General features: G+C 41.4%; 1 protein-coding gene across 1 annotated transcript in view; it reads left to right on the forward strand.

Annotated features, from left to right (window-relative positions):
* The window catches only part of LOC104288656 (chromosome unknown open reading frame, human C6orf163), a 7,373-nt gene extending 502 nt beyond the window's left edge, over positions 1-6,871 (forward strand). Inside the window, exons 2-5 of the mRNA XM_009887491.1 lie at positions 1,794-1,888; positions 2,448-2,555; positions 4,825-5,027; positions 6,379-6,871. Coding sequence (XP_009885793.1) covers positions 1,794-1,888; positions 2,448-2,555; positions 4,825-5,027; positions 6,379-6,871 — 899 coding nt within the window. The remainder of the gene's footprint in view (positions 1-1,793; positions 1,889-2,447; positions 2,556-4,824; positions 5,028-6,378) is intronic.
* The last annotated feature ends 10,589 nt before the right edge of the window (positions 6,872-17,460 follow it).

The raw sequence follows: 17,460 nt of genomic DNA on the forward strand, positions 1-17,460 counted from the left end.
CTTTCTCATCCCTGATTCTGGCTGCTGAGTGTAGATTGAAGCTCTGTAGAGCCTCTTGAGGTTTGATTTTTTTCTGGCATACCACAATTATAACCTCAATTGGTGAAGGAAAGCATGTGGTGGCAATAATATGTTTGAGGACCTAGAAAGAATCTGAAGTATCTTTATATGTTATGCCTAAGTGTCTTAGAGGTTTCTTATCAGCTGTGTAAAGTTTTGTAGACGTCATGTTGTGCATTTTAATTAATGGGCATTGTGAAGAGGAGTGTGCTTGGTTTCTTATTTTAAACAGCGTCAAGAGATTATCAGTGTACTGAGAGCCCCGTCAGCAGGGTGAGTGCCGTGCGTGTCTCAGACCATGAGGCTTCAGCCCTGCATTGACATACACAGTGTAAAACACGTCCAGAAGGCCAAAGACAGTCTCTTTGAATTATTTTCTCTTTACCATTTGATATAATGGACTGGGGAAAAGCTGTGCAGTCAGAGCACAACATGCTTGTTGCTAAGATTTATGTACTGTTGGACTTCTATTTTGCTGGTTTAAACCAGTTGACCCCTTTGTCCCATCCTGCTACTGTTTTCCACTTACTTTGCGTCAGCTCCATGAGAGGACTCTGCCCACCCATGTGAAGAGGGGAAGAAGACTGGAGTGAAAGAGGGAAACCTAATCCTCCAGTGGGTGTGTGAAAGCTAGACCTTCTGTGGCTCTATTCTTTTTTCATTTTCCTATAACGCAGAAAAAGGTGATTCTTCAGGCCTGCCAAGCACAGAGAGTGGGATCCAAAGCAATGCCTGGGCTTGGCACTGTGTGGGAAAGGCAGAGGGGGAGGATCTGAAATCCCATTGTTGGGGGTGCAGTTTGGCGTTTGCAGAAAGGCATCTTTATCCACCTCCCTCTGCACTGGCTTGTCTTCTTCTTGGCAATCCTTGGTGCTGAAGACCACTCTTTCAGGGTAGCGGGGCTACCTATTTTCTTTCACAGCACGTCCACAGGAGGAGATGGTGATGATAACATTTTACTTAGACCCAATCCATGTTGCTAAAGGGAGCGGCCCTGGCCAAGGCCCTGTGAAGCACCGTTGCTGACCTCCATGCTGCTTCCTTCCCCCTTTCTGGAAGGGATTAGCTGTGTTCCTGCAGCACTGAGCTGGGCCCTCGCCGAGCCCTGGACAGACACAGCAGCCCTAGAGACAGAGGGATTGCTTTATGTGTGCATGCAGTGTTCCAAACACCTGAAATATTCTGCCATATCCCCCTGAGAATATTTATTGTGTGCCTCTAAAGTGACATGAAGGCATCTGAGGGTGTCTCGGGGCCAAGAGACCTCACTGAAAGCATTGGAGGGAAGACTGTGAGGGGACAGAGAGCCACAGAGGGCACTGTCTCGCCCATAGTGTCTAAAGGGAGCAAAGCCATACCCTGTGCTGCTGCAAGGTTTGGTCGCAGACAGAACTGGGCAAATTATTCCCAAGAAAACTGAGGACTGACCCTATTGCTTGTGCTGTGTGGATGACCATCAAGACAAGGGAGTCAGGAGGAACACCGATGGCGCTCTTCTGTTGTGCAGCCTTGCCGAGAAGGTGAGAGTTGGGTTCAGCACCTTCCTGTTGCATTTATGGAACTGCACAAGCAGCAATAATTGTGTTTTCCTAGACATGAAATGGGTGCATGTTTTTTTAGCCTTTTAATTTTTTTATTCAGCTGAGGAGCCAAGGAAAGGGGTCAGGAGAGAGGCACAGGTTTCTGCACTGTGGTTGTTTGCTGTGCGTGAACCGCTTGTGTTGATTGTGCAGAGATTGGAGCAGACATTCAACAAGAACAACATAAAAAGAAGGAGGCAGAGATACAAGAGCGCATTGAAAAAATGAAAGGTGAACTTTGGTCTCAGGTAAATTAAATTATGGTCCTGTCATTTAAATTATGATGATTCTTTGGGACAATTGCTATAGTGTAAAAACAGTTAACAAAGAACATTGAGGTCACTGCTATAGAGCTGTCATTAATTCCAGCTCGTCCTTTGTTCATGGATTTCTGTGTGCACATATTTCTCTGGTTTCTGATCACAACAAAGCATACTTTGAATTAATAACAAATTTTACATCTGGTCTGAAAATGGCCTCTAAAGCACACAGAAGTTATCACTTATTAAAGCTGTTCCCCGTAGTGCTATGTAAGATTCTGAAACTGCCCTTTATGTTATGTATGTGTATATAGTGGTTACAACTGTGGTGGCTCAATGCTATTGTGTGGCCACATTTTAACAGGAATCACTGCAATAAAATTGCCCAATGTGCCAAAATGTATTTTGCCATCTGGTTTTAAATTTAACTTGCTCTAATTTCTTAAACAAAAAACACAGAACCATTGGTCATGTAACCTCTGCTTCATCTTAATATGATGTTAATAGAATACGAACAGCTATATTTAAATAATAACTTGTTTTTAAGGCTGAAATGCACAAGGAAGAGGCAGTGGATAAAGCTCTCAAAGAGGCAGCCGCTAACCACAGCGCATTTGTACAAGACCTGAAACAAAAACTTGGAAAGGAATTAAGGGTATGAACCAATTTCATTACCATGGAAATAGCCAGAGAACCATGTGTTTGACAACCAAGAACATTATTCTATGTAAAAAAAATGGGTTTTTTAATGCTTGCCATAACCAGGACCTTCATTTTTCTGAGATTTGAACTCTAGTGCCAGGAGAAGTACTTGGCCTGAAAGACAACTGGCTTTGTCTTTGTGATAAATGAGATGCGAGCTCAAGCTAGCTGGGTTTTTAGTTCATTTTCAGCACGTTTCACTTTTTTTGTTTTATTGAATGAAGTTTCTGGACTTCATTGAAAATTCCTTCTCAGGCCTTGATTCAGGTAGCCACTGAACCTGATTAGGTGCATTTCTTAAGGGCAGTTAAATACAGGCTTAACTTTAAATCTGACCTGACGTTTCATGTCCTGGAATTGTCGAATGGTTAGTTGGATGTCCATCAAAGCTAGAAGGGTATTTTACTGAATCTGGACCCTAAGTGTGGTGGAGGAGAAGGAAAACAGCCAGCATATGTATATTCCTAAATGAAGCAAGCCAATTGTAGCTTTGAATTGCTGTATGTGCTTAGCACGTGCTTTATATGGCTGTTTGGATATCTGAGAAAAGACTCAGAGATACTCAGAGATACTCAGAGATATACCAAGAGAAAAGAAGGCAACTGCCTTCTCGATCTGAGGCTTTCTGCACCACTTCGCAGGGCTTTTTACTACTAGAGCACCCAAGCACTCCTCAGTCAGGCACTACACAGTCCGTCTAACACCTGTCATCCTTAGTCTTGCAGCCTCCCACTGGCAGATGAAGGGCGCACAGAGAATTGCTGGAGTGTTTTGCTTTGGAATTTTATTTTATACAAGTTCCTAAATAGCTATCTGTTTATACAGCGGGCAATCAAAGCAATGTGCTTGGCATCTCAAGAGGAAAAGCAGGGAGGTTTACAGTGGTCTTAAGTTTCCGGCTGAGTTCATTCCATTTTATGGAGCTGTTTTCCAAGGGAGCTCTGGTTTTTGCTGTCATAGCATCTGCCGACAATAGTCAGCAGAAGCTCAGTTCCTCATGTATAGCCATTCAATTACCTGCCACAAGCCTATTATATATCTTCGTAGACCTGAGTGCTCAGGATTTGAAAATTTACCATTTGTTCTGATAACATTGGTTCTAGTGACTAAGGACTAGGGTGCAGATACAGAATTCTACAGCTGAAATAAAAGAAGAGGCAGATATAACTAAAGTAATTGCAAGATGTTTTAGATTCGGTGGTTTGTGTTTCTTGCGGTTCATTTTAAGAGGTGTCTTAACAGTGAGCTAACTGCTCACTAGCAGCTAGCTTGGAGAGGTGGTGGCAGAAAATTTACTCAGCATCTGTCTAAGCAAACAGATAGTGGGAACCAACAAGATACCTCACTGAATGAGTGATTGAAGTGTTTTTACATTTAGGAAAGGCCAAAGACAACTGCTTTGAGATATTAGCCTCAGGAATGGCTTTTTGTAGCAGTGCTGATGGGGCTGTTCCACCACCACTAGTGGTCAAATGGCTTTAGTTAGGCAGGTCTTAGTATTCATCACTCTGCTTGTCAGCAGTAGACAAACAACCACTGTCCACAAAAATACATGGAATACAGAGCTTATAGTTGGGTGTGCAAAAGATTTATGGCAAACCTCATGTAAATCTGCTCATCCTGTATTAGAAAACCCACCAAGATCTAAGCAGACAGAGCTTTCCCAATAATGTCTTGCCACTTCCAGAGAGGACACACTTGTCAGGGGTCTTGGAAAGAACTGTGAATGGTGTGGCAAAGCAGCATAGATCACTGGGCAGCAAGTTAAGTGGGTTGGATTGCTTTCCTGGATGTCAGGCTTGCCATGAGTTTGGCATGGCCTACAATGGCAACAGAGGTATATTAGTATATACTGAGTTGTTTGAGATTCCAGATATATCTATGTCCATCCAGACCACCTAAGATTAGTGTTATTATAGCTTTATTTATCAGCCCAAGCAATATCTTGCTGACAAGCATACCAAGGACCAGGCTTCTTCTCCATCTCACTCTAAAACCATGCCACTGGCCACATGGGCTTGTGAAAAAAACTGTATCAGGGAACTTATTGTGCCTTATGTAGAAAGCATGGATGATGTGAAATGATGCTACAGTAAGTCACTGTAATTGCCCCGTGGTATTTTCCTGAAGTCTGTTCTGCTGGACTTTGCTGGGGATTGTTTAAAGATAACTGAACAATAAGTTGTTATTGCTACTTATATCTACTTTTAACTTTGCTTAAGGAAGAGGTGAGGAAGGCGAAGGCAGAGATGCAGCAGTACATGGAGGACGAGCAGAAGAGAGAGGCTGAAGCTGCAGAGCAGCGGATGGCTCACAGACTTCAGTGCGCCCTCATGGAGTGTGCCCGGGAGAAGATGCAAGCGGTGGCCGAAGCCAGGAAACAGGAGAGGGAGGCAGCCCTGAAGGAAGCTGGCAGACAGCACAGGTGGTCTTAGTGTTTCCCCTGACTTGGCTGGCAAACATGCTCTCTCTGCTAAGGAAAATGACCGGAATTGCGTCAGCATTGCTCAGATGCAGGTCTTCTAGGAAGACAGATAAACCCTTTAGAAAATACGTATTTGAAAATGTCAAGGGACCAGCAAGAGTTGCAGGCTCACTCTCTCTCACTGATGCTCCATATAGAAATATGGAAATATTTTGTTCCTAAAAGCAAGTATCACAAAGCCTAGCAAGGATCCAAAAGCTTTGCTTTTAATGGCTGATTTAGAGTCCTCAGAAATAAAGATCTCAGGGGTCTATTGTGCCATTCATAACATCTATGCAAAACTGAAAAAGATGTGTTCATGTGGAGATCTGCAAGGCTCAGGAGATTCTACCCGTATAGATTAAGCATTGTGAATTAAACAGCTTTGATGTCAAAATAATAACACACCCCTCTCCCTTAAGAGTAGAATACATTTCATTTTTTGACAGCACAAACAACAAAATAACACTAAATTCTCACAATGAAAAGATAATTCAGGTAAGATGTTCAGGTTTTTTGTACAATTTTTTTTTTTCTGAACAGAGTCAGACTTAAGTTTTGATCCATTATTTAATACCTTCAGTTTCACTATTAAAACATGCCATTTCTGACAAAGATAAATCACATTCTGCATAAATTTAGCTGGTGTCTTTAACTTCTCATGTTAGCAGACTTTTTTGAAAGTATCTCCAGCAAAGCGGAGGGTGCAATAACAGAGAGCAGAAATTGTTTTCTCTACATTGAAGTATTTGGCTCAGTAACCTGAGCCAACTCTGGTGAATAGCACCCATAATGTTTTGACTACATAATTTACATTATATGTGTTATTACTGATGTGCTAGCACAAAGATATTCTCAGTACCACTTAAACAAAATTACAGATGAATCTGTAGTCTAGAAATCAGTTCTTAGGTTTCACTTCAAGACAGCTTTTTTACTTGGGGGCAGAATTTTTCAAAGTCTATTTGAAAATCAGTGTGCACTTAAGTGCTAGCTCAAAGGGAGACCTGAATGAAGAGTGAAAGAGTAATCCTTTATATTTTTCATTTGAAAGCAAGCGTTGTTAAATTATTGTTGCATGCAACACATGCAGAAATAGAATCTTCTGCAACTGCCTTTCTCTGTGTCATCAGTGGCCTGCTTTTACCCTGTTTTGTTTCAGAGGTCCTACATCGAGTTCTGATTTAATGTATATTTATAATTGAACAAGAGAGGTTTTACAACAACCTGAATAGACTTAAATTGTTTTTTAAATAATCTTTAATAACAGGTATTCCCTACAAATCTTTTCTTCTTTTTCTTTTTTAAATAGAAAGCACTTAGAACAACTCAAAGAAGAAAGTATGTTAGCTGAGGAACTATATCATAAAAGTATAGAGCAATTAAACAACGAAAAATGTAATGAGATTAATATTGCCCTGAGTATTGCACGAAAAGAGAATCAGATTGAGACTGAAAAACAGCTCATGGAAGCAAAGACCCTACATCTTGATGAGCTGCACAAAGTGAGGGTCGCACTGAAAGCAGCAGAAGAACGGGTAAAGACTCTCACGCGAAAACTGGAACACATGACAGATTGGAAGGACAGCCTGGAAACTGAAATACAAGCAACAAGACAAGCTTTTCAAAAGTATATTGATGCCACATTTCCTAACCTGTCCCCTGGACAAGCAGATTTTATTCTGCCATTCAGAAAAACATTTGAGCAGAAGGGCGCCCCAGAAGAAGCAGAGGCCAAGGAATATAAGAGAACTAGTATTACAAGTGAGAGATTCACAGCCATGGGTAAACAGAACTACAAATAGGTGATGCTGAAAAATAAATTAATCTCTGTTCACTGAATTACATGAGTTTGTTTAGAACAATGCAGAGAAAAATCACCACCACTATATTAAATTAAGAAGTGATGAGCCATGCTTAGAAATTATGCACTAATTTTTGTTTTACAAACCCTGGGGTAGAGGTTGGAACATGTAGCACTTGAGGAGCTTCCAACTGAGTCCTTCTTGAGAAAGAAAAAATCTGAAAATCTGATCAGAAAATGTGTCGCGTGGGTAAGCATCAGTGCTTGGACTGTGAGGACTGTTGGTGCTGCCCCTGACCGCTGGGGTGTGGAGTAAGACACACAAACTTTGAACACCTGCAGCTTGGGTTCTGAGATGTATAGGGCAGTTGTTCTATGTAACAGTGTATGTGTCCACGTAGAGTACTTGCAAGTGAGCAGTTATGTGATCTGAAAACTCACCTGGCTTGAGAGACAGCGTTTGGGCAAAACCTGTGTGCCAGCAGGCACGCAAAATAATTTTCCTGTGGGAGGACTCAAGTTTATCTGTTCGCATGTGCTTGAAGCCTGTGTGGCTTCAGGCCAGCCTCAATGCATTAATTTGGTCTGAGATTCAGCCTTCCTAAACATCTGATTTATCTTCACTGTGTAATAAGACTTCTCACAATATTTGCTTAATATTCACAAAGGTTTGTGTCTATCTTATTTGTTACCTGTTAATCTGAAAACACTGTATAGCATCTTGAGTGTGAGCTGAGGAATGGAAAGAAGCTGGTCTTTACTGCGCGTGATAGAAAGTATAATATGGTGAAAGAAACTCTCCATAGACACCTTGTTTAAGACTGCTTTTTAAGAGCGCAATCTGTGCAGCCTTCTCGTCCTCATGTTAAAAAACAACCCCAGAAAACAAAAAGCAGAATAATGTCACAGATATCCATCACTCTGCCAACCTAAGAAGTAAAGACAAGTGAAGTCACTGGTTTCTTGTGGAACAGTTTAATTCATATAAAATGTTTTGAACAGATATTTGACATGCTCTGGCACTATTTCTGACCTAAATGCCTGTAAAACCCTACCTCACTGAATTGTGGAAGCTCTTTCTGAGGAGAGCTGATGCTCTGTGTACATTTCCCTTCTTACAGTCCCAATGAAAAGAACCCAAACTTCATGTTCACAGTTGTCTAATCAAATGCATAAACTGCACAGAGCCCAAGATGAAGCTTGTGTTTACATCTTAAAAGTTCTTCAGCAGTCTGAAATACTCCGTAAACTCTCTAAACCACTTTTTGAAGAAAATGTTTACATGTGCATTAAGCATAAAGGTCTTTTGAAACTACACGAGTGAAATACTGGAACTAAAGTGCTGGCAGCTGCATCATGAAATACCTAAAGCTGATGAATGCTCTCTGTTGGGTTAGCTAATTAAAAGCTCACCTCAGCACACAGCACGGAGCCCAGAGGCACAGCGGCAGCTGGGGGAACCCCAACAACCCAGTCAAAGGAATGAGCCTCCAATCCAGCCCCTCCCAGGGCATCCCAGGAGGGCATCAGCCCCGTGTACTGTGAGTGAGACCCATCGCCATGAGTCAACTGGAGGGGCTTTCTGGAGCACCTTGCGGACTGAAGGTGGATGCACCCTGGAGGTATGGAACTCCTTATGGGTTGCAGGGAAGAGCATCTTGGGATTGTATGGGGATTGTACAAAGGTTTATTATGGGATGTTTAGGGAAAAGGGAAAGACCTGAAGGTGGGGAAAAGGGGATCAAGGTGGTCTGGGGAAGAAAAAGAGTGGAAAAGGAGAAGGATAAGGGGATAAAAGAGGCTGATTACATGTAAACAGGGACTGGTCACAGCTGACCAAGCCCTGCACCTGATCAGTGCAGTCTGTCCCATCTCCTCACTGAACTCCACTTCTAACTTTTCCGTGGTGCAGGGCTTTCTATGTGTGCATGTGTATGTATGGAGGTCATACCTGCCAGCAACTGGAGTTGGACCACAGGTGACAGGAGCTCTGGGCTCAGGGTGCCAGCAATTGGAGATACTGGAGTGCTTATTATGTGGGTACGTATGTGTAATCACTAGCAAATGTCAAGACAGGCTAGCTGACAAACAGGATAAGAGGCATGTGAGCTAAGTGAAGGAGTGGCCATAAATCTGAGATACCGGAGAGACCAGAGTGTCGGAGATTTGGCTACTTGAGGGACCAGGTGGTCAATGCCAGTGACTGGAGAGGCTGTGAGGTCTGAGGGTTGGCTGCTGCTAAGGTTGTAAGTCTGGACCAGCTACCAGATATGCTGTTTGCATGTGTGTCTGTGCATGAGGCAATATGAGGGCAAATTCTGCATCTTACATGTCAGAAAAACAAGATGCTTCAATTCTCCCTGAACAAACAGTTCAGGTTCTCTTACAGTGATAGATAAGTAGATTTTTTTTGTTCGTCTCTACTGGGAAGGATATGATATAATCATCATATACTTCTGCAATGCCTTACTGCTAGCATTTGTTTCAGAAAAAAAAGAAGTCACCCTGTCTTACAAAGTTAGCCTGCTTTTTATCAGGGATACGGGGGAAGCGATTAATACAGACCATGGCTGTCTACAGGGGTCAGTGTTCTCTGTAGTGGACCTTAGTCCTGGCTAGCTCAGCAATCCAGACAAGACCAAGGGCCCCTGTGAGTGCACATCCCAGACCCCTCCTAACCTGCAACCTTGGGAGCATGTTTGGAGACAGGCAGCAGGGGCTCAAGATCTGGTCAGCTGTGTCTATACATATATATACCGCAGGCATGCTCTGGGGTGGACTTACCAGGGTATGCACAGCATATACAGCATATAGCAGTCTGTCAGACACTGGTGTTGCTTCTCATGGCCTTTTGGGAAAGGAAAAACATTTTGGTTTACTGCTTTCAAATGTCAAGGTGAGGTTGTGTTGACTCTGCTTAGAAGCAGCACGTCCTCTTAAGTCTGTGCGCTTGATTGTGTAGAGATGATGGAAGCTACAGCTTGGCCTAAGTGAATAGCTCTGCAGTATAAACGGATAGACAAGAGATAGCAAGCAATAGAATCCCTGTGGGACCTGCAGAGCCATTTGCCATGGACACCGTTTGGTATTTCAAGGAAGTGTTTTAGAAAATAAAGTATCTAACTAAGCCTGATTTAAGAGATTTTTTTTCTTTCCAGTTGTACTCACTGCACAAAATTCATTATGGTTGATTGGCAAGCTGAAAAAAAAGGGCCATTTTTCATATTCCATAAGTTTCTGCATGCCAGACACTTAACTAATGAAAGCTGTGAGTACATGAGCTATTGGTAGCTAATAAAAATTGGGAGTTCAGACAGACAAGCAAGCCTTTCATTGCATGAAGCAGAGGCAGCATATGTTTGTTGGCTTGATTTTGTTCCTGTTTGACAAGCAGCATGAAAAGTAATGCTACCCACTTTACTTGCACTCTGAATCAGAGAGAGTGTGAATACATGCTTTTTGACTGTTCATCTGAATGATGCACATAAAGAAGCTTTCAGACAACATCTGGACGCTAGGGTGCCAGTGATGGCGCATATTGACGGCGGAGTGCATGAGACAAAACCTAGAATGGGGAGCTGTAATGCTGCAACAAATAATACAGAAAGCAGGATTTCTCTATTAGTCATTCAGGAGATGTCTAAAATTGCCAGAAAGTACCATAGTCTCAGGAGCAGTGAAACTTTCTGTCTAAGGCACTGCTATAAAGACTGAAAAGTGGGTTGTCTAATTACTGTAGCTGAGCAGCTGAACTAGTAGCAAGCTGTGGAGTACGGCTGATAAGCAGCTAATTAATAAACTAGAGACATCTTGCTCGTTAGTCCCTCAAAGGTCTGCAGAAGAGATCTGTGATGTCTTAAAAGGAGGATATGCAGATTGTGAAATCTCTGAATGCCTGGCATGAAGAAATTAAGTGTGAAAGGAACTAATGATGCTGGTAGCATTTGGAATGTGAGTGCATGCTGTCTGTGCGTGAGAGGCAATTAAGGAACAGCAGCGCCTCACGGGCAACAGACTGCAGAACGAATACACTCTGTCTATGCATGCAGGTAGTGTACCCACACAGATATAAACCGAGTAATTGTGATTTAAGTTACTGACGTGATTTCCTTTGCTGGGCTTAATTAACAACAGTTCAGCGTTATGTTTGCTGCTAGTTAAAATACAAATTGGGTAAAGGAATATGAGTGACTAATCACAAAATGCATCAAGTGACTGGTGGGAGATGCAGATGCTGGAACAACTGGCATTAATATTAGCTAGTAGGTACAGTGCATGGGTGTTTTGGGATATCTAGGGGATATATGCCTGGGGACGTGTCAGCAGTGACCAGAGGGAGAGACAAATCCTAGAAGGAAGAATGGGCCAACAACAATAGAAGCATCCTGGGGAGTGAGGAAACCTGTGCCTCCTCCGTTGCAGTTTACCGGGACTAGCAGTTAACAGGTCACCTTAGCTTGCTTAGGGACAGTGAGTAAACCAAGAGTTAGGTAAACAGCTTGAATAACAACAGCTAGTAAACTAACTCTAAATAGAAGGAAAAATAAAACTGCTGTACTTCAACTGTGGCATGGCCTGCCTAAATCTTGGCTCTTCTTCTAGCTGATTGTCAACAGTTTTTCTTGCTGTTATTAAAACAATCTCTAGCACTTTGGTTTGGCTTCTTCTAAGAGTATGGGTGTCTCATTCTTATTACTGGATCTTGCCTTTCTTTTGTGTACTTAGACTTTTCCAATATACAGCTGCAGTCCTCTGTTATGCTTGTCCTAAAACTTGAATGACTAGAGAAAAATCCTGCCCATCAAGGTGCCCGAGCCCCATATTCTTCCATTATTTTCTTATAAGATTACATTCCTCCTTTCTCTAATAAACTTTCCAAAGGGCACAGGCACTTTTGGTTTGTTTATTTGAAAACTTAAGCCACACGAAATGGAATATTGCTTGCCAAAGTTGAGCTCCACTTCATTCTGTCTTCTCTTGTAGCTTCTCAGGAACTTACACTGCTAATGCCAGGTTAGTTGCAGGGCTCTGGGTACTGTTACTGCTAGAGACAAAAGCTGCAGCCCCTTCCCTGTGCTGCATATGGCATCCCACAATGATACCTGTTTGTTGTGGGTTTGGGGTTTTTTTTCTTACCTGGCAGGTACCGCAAGTATTAGGTTTTGGAAAAGAGTAGTTTAACTCTGAGGCGAGCATCTGAACTACTTTGACTCTATACCTAGGGTGTTAACCACCTTTGATGTGTTTCTGATAGTCCCTCTTTAGTATGAGATTTATCACCCTGATTTATACCCAGTTCTGATTTTCAAAGTGGATTTAAAAGTCAGTGACCTGGACCTTCAGCCTTAAACTTCACCTCGAAGAATCTTGTAATTTCATTATCTTGGTAGGAATCTGATGCTGAGACACTTAGCTATTCTGGTGAGCACCTGAAGCCCTTCTGTGACATTCCCTTTAAAATGCTAAATCTGTCTGTCTGCAAGAAATGCTTATTTCCAGGTCAAGTGAATAGATGGTTCCATCTCATCCATAAAAATTTTTTCTTCACCCCGGCTTCTAGCTGAACAACCTCACCATTCACATTTGGTGACTTTTCAGGCATTGCATCTCATTTCTCAGTTATGAAGGACATTTCTAATAGCAATAATAATCTCTCCTTGGATGTATCCTTTACTATATTTTGATGAAACTTTTTCTGTATACTGTTGTATTATAAACATCTCCTTTGTACATATAAATGAAATTTGGAGACTTTTGAAATAAACGTCATTGTAATTACATGAGATGAATTCTTGGAAAGGTTACATGGACTAGAACATTTAATTGCATTAAACCTTTAGAGCTGACTGTCATGAGAAAATGACTGAGGAGTCAAGTCTCAAAACACTGTTCAGCGGGATACACGTTCTCTTGTGTTCCCAGCCTGACTTGATAAATTATCTACATAAGCTGTTGTCTACAGACAAAGCTTTAAGTAGCCTTGGAAAGTGTCTCTTGAATGTCCTAAACCTCTTCCTCTAAGGTCTAACATCTTACTTCACACTGCCAAATCCTTGCTGTTTCTGGCTTGTGACTTCCACCGGCTGCAAGGATGGAGAAATCAAGATGCCAATACTTGTTAACTAAAGTAAGCTAGCTAGAAGATCTCCCTAACCGTATCTTCTGTATGCAAAGTTTAATTCGGGGTTGTTCAACAGGTTTTCATAAAACATGAATTCAAACAGAACTGTTCTTGGATGGTGCAAGTAATGGGTGTTCAAGTAAATGCATTACTGCTGTGCTCATGCCCCATTCCCTTTAGCCTGACTTCTAACCCAGGAGATATGGTGAGGATGTGGTAGGTATGTTCCTTTGTCCTCTATGTCCCCTCAGTGAATCCTGGTCAGACCACCTGGATCCAAACATATTCTGGGGACGTGTCAGCAGTGACCAGAGGGAGAGACAAATCCTAGAAGGAAGAATGGGCCAACAACAATAGAAGCATCCTGGGGAGTGAGGAAACCTGTGCCTCCTCCGTTGCAGTTTACCGGGACTAGCAGTTAACAGGTCACCTTAGCTTGCTTAGGGACAGTGAGTAAACCAAGAGTTAGGTAAACAGCTTGAATAACAACAGCTAGTAAACTAACTCTAAATAGAAGGAAAAATAAAACTGCTGTACTTCAACTGTGGCATGGCCTGCCTAAATCTTGGCTCTTCTTCTAGCTGATTGTCAACAGTTTTTCTTGCTGTTATTAAAACAATCTCTAGCACTTTGGTTTGGCTTCTTCTAAGAGTATGGGTGTCTCATTCTTATTACTGGATCTTGCCTTTCTTTTGTGTACTTAGACTTTTCCAATATACAGCTGCAGTCCTCTGTTATGCTTGTCCTAAAACTTGAATGACTAGAGAAAAATCCTGCCCATCAAGGTGCCCGAGCCCCATATTCTTCCATTATTTTCTTATAAGATTACATTCCTCCTTTCTCTAATAAACTTTCCAAAGGGCACAGGCACTTTTGGTTTGTTTATTTGAAAACTTAAGCCACACGAAATGGAATATTGCTTGCCAAAGTTGAGCTCCACTTCATTCTGTCTTCTCTTGTAGCTTCTCAGGAACTTACACTGCTAATGCCAGGTTAGTTGCAGGGCTCTGGGTACTGTTACTGCTAGAGACAAAAGCTGCAGCCCCTTCCCTGTGCTGCATATGGCATCCCACAATGATACCTGTTTGTTGTGGGTTTGGGGTTTTTTTTCTTACCTGGCAGGTACCGCAAGTATTAGGTTTTGGAAAAGAGTAGTTTAACTCTGAGGCGAGCATCTGAACTACTTTGACTCTATACCTAGGGTGTTAACCACCTTTGATGTGTTTCTGATAGTCCCTCTTTAGTATGAGATTTATCACCCTGATTTATACCCAGTTCTGATTTTCAAAGTGGATTTAAAAGTCAGTGACCTGGACCTTCAGCCTTAAACTTCACCTCGAAGAATCTTGTAATTTCATTATCTTGGTAGGAATCTGATGCTGAGACACTTAGCTATTCTGGTGAGCACCTGAAGCCCTTCTGTGACATTCCCTTTAAAATGCTAAATCTGTCTGTCTGCAAGAAATGCTTATTTCCAGGTCAAGTGAATAGATGGTTCCATCTCATCCATAAAAATTTTTTCTTCACCCCGGCTTCTAGCTGAACAACCTCACCATTCACATTTGGTGACTTTTCAGGCATTGCATCTCATTTCTCAGTTATGAAGGACATTTCTAATAGCAATAATAATCTCTCCTTGGATGTATCCTTTACTATATTTTGATGAAACTTTTTCTGTATACTGTTGTATTATAAACATCTCCTTTGTACATATAAATGAAATTTGGAGACTTTTGAAATAAACGTCATTGTAATTACATGAGATGAATTCTTGGAAAGGTTACATGGACTAGAACATTTAATTGCATTAAACCTTTAGAGCTGACTGTCATGAGAAAATGACTGAGGAGTCAAGTCTCAAAACACTGTTCAGCGGGATACACGTTCTCTTGTGTTCCCAGCCTGACTTGATAAATTATCTACATAAGCTGTTGTCTACAGACAAAGCTTTAAGTAGCCTTGGAAAGTGTCTCTTGAATGTCCTAAACCTCTTCCTCTAAGGTCTAACATCTTACTTCACACTGCCAAATCCTTGCTGTTTCTGGCTTGTGACTTCCACCGGCTGCAAGGATGGAGAAATCAAGATGCCAATACTTGTTAACTAAAGTAAGCTAGCTAGAAGATCTCCCTAACCGTATCTTCTGTATGCAAAGTTTAATTCGGGGTTGTTCAACAGGTTTTCATAAAACATGAATTCAAACAGAACTGTTCTTGGATGGTGCAAGTAATGGGTGTTCAAGTAAATGCATTACTGCTGTGCTCATGCCCCATTCCCTTTAGCCTGACTTCTAACCCAGGAGATATGGTGAGGATGTGGTAGGTATGTTCCTTTGTCCTCTATGTCCCCTCAGTGAATCCTGGTCAGACCACCTGGATCCAAACATATTCTTGCTTATGAGTGCATGGTTATGAGAATGTGAGTGAAACTAATTTTGTTTTAAATCAAATTTGCCCATGAAATGTAATACACAAGAGAAGAGCCCTTTGTATTTGAGGAAGAGAAAGGTATAACACTGAAAAGGTACTGCAAAGGTAAATCATAATGCTTTTTCGAGTCTTTTCATTAGCTTGTTGTTAAGTAGAACCAACACAAAAGATTTGGCGTAACTGCACTCTCAAAACCAACGTTCTCTCAATTGTTGTTTAGCTAGATAAAAAAAGGAGCACTTTTTGGGCACCGGCTCACAGTATTTAAGGCACTTTATGGCTAAGGTTGCTTTACAATCTTTATAATAACACACATGGGTGCAAGATAATGAGTTAGAAATGAATCATTTATACAGCTCACCCGGTACTTCAGCAGAAAAAGTATGAAAAATCCATAGCAGAAGCTTGTGGAGGCTCTTGCCAAGTTATAGTAGGAGCTGCCATGGTTGAACATGAGTGCAAGTCATCTGAAGATGGGCAGTCCTAGAAAATTGAAAGCATATCTTATGGCACTTATAAAAAGGACCTTTTTGAAGAGTTGCTTGCAAACACTACTGGAAAGTGTCAGAAAATACCTGAGGACTGCAAACTTGCTAACCCAAAAGATCCAGAGTGCAAGTGTCTTAGGTATGTCAAAAGCACTAAACTAGGCTTGAAACATTTCCAGCATTGGCAAGACTAGTATCTCTGTGCTGGCTGGGTCAGCCCTGAAGCTCAAGTGTCAATGTTCTTCAAGGTACTGCAGGCCTACAAGGCAGCATTAAAGACAGGAATCACTGGGGGTAACTCTTAGTACAGACTCTCCCCATTTGTACAAATGGAGGGTTTCCTCATTTAAACTGGAAAGTTACTGTGGACTTGGAGCTACATGTTGAAAACAGATTGCTCTCCTTCACTTTCTGAATCAGGTAATAAAAGTACCCTCGCCTTGCTAAACAGACTTTAGCATTACCTTCAAGTAAGGCCACATTTTCACAGAATGAAGTGTCCCATAGTAAAATCGGGTTAAAGTATTGTCCTCCCCGCCCTCTTCTTTTATTCTGGCCCAGCCGTTTGCAGTAGTGCTGTGAACTGGATCAGGGACCTGACTCCTCTTTGAAAGGGGAGAGTTGAGAGTCTAGGCAACACAGATATATGTACATCTTTTGTTATAAAACAGGACCTTTGCTCTTGGTTCAATAGAGAACAAGGTAAATGCTTGCTGGCATGTTTAATGCATTATCATCAGTCATGTGGGGAATGCAGAGGAGGAGCTGGCCACTGCTGTAACGTTTGTGTTAAGCTTTCCCTAAACTCTTTCACCGCTGAGAATGACTCTGTTTTGTTTTGGGTTGTTTGGGTTTTTTTACAAAACTTGTTTCTCCTCTAGAAACTAGAAGTCACATTAGTGATCATTTGTGAGTAATAACTTGGACGAGTGTAGGTTTAAAGTTAACTACCTGAGCTGTGTTTCTTGACAGGGCAACTCATAAATTCCACAACAGAAAATAAAACAAACTGTAAATGTGTTTGACTTCTGACTTTCATCTATAAATATATTTAACCCAAACATTATATCCTTGTGCTAATGAAGAAGAATGAGAAAGCAAAGACAACAGATGCCATCACTGTGATGAGGAAGAGGAAGCAGTTAAAGGAAATAAAAAATAGCTGCATTACCCGTTTCTTAATGTGTTTAATCAATATCAGAAAATAACTGTTAAACCATTATTCTTGCAACCAGCTTATATTAATTACCCATTCTATTTAGGGACTGATTAAATATCAATAGTAATTTGTCTATGGATAATTGAGAATGGAAACTGAGTATCATTCAAGAATATACATACATTCAATAATATCCACCCCTTGGTTGTTAAACAGGTAGTGCTCTGTACAAGACTTGCTGACGTCTCCTAGATAAAAACTCCTAAATGATCTGGAATACTCTATTTGTTGATGAAAGAAATCTGATCTCCATCACAAACTGGACTGATCCTTTCTTCTATTACAAACCACGTTAGATGAAACTGATTGCTGTAGTCAAGAGCAGAAACTTCCCA

The sequence above is a fragment of the Charadrius vociferus genome, unplaced genomic scaffold (assembly GCF_000708025.1).
Source record: "Charadrius vociferus isolate BGI_N301 unplaced genomic scaffold, ASM70802v2 scaffold185, whole genome shotgun sequence".
NCBI lineage: Eukaryota > Metazoa > Chordata > Aves > Charadriiformes > Charadriidae > Charadrius > Charadrius vociferus.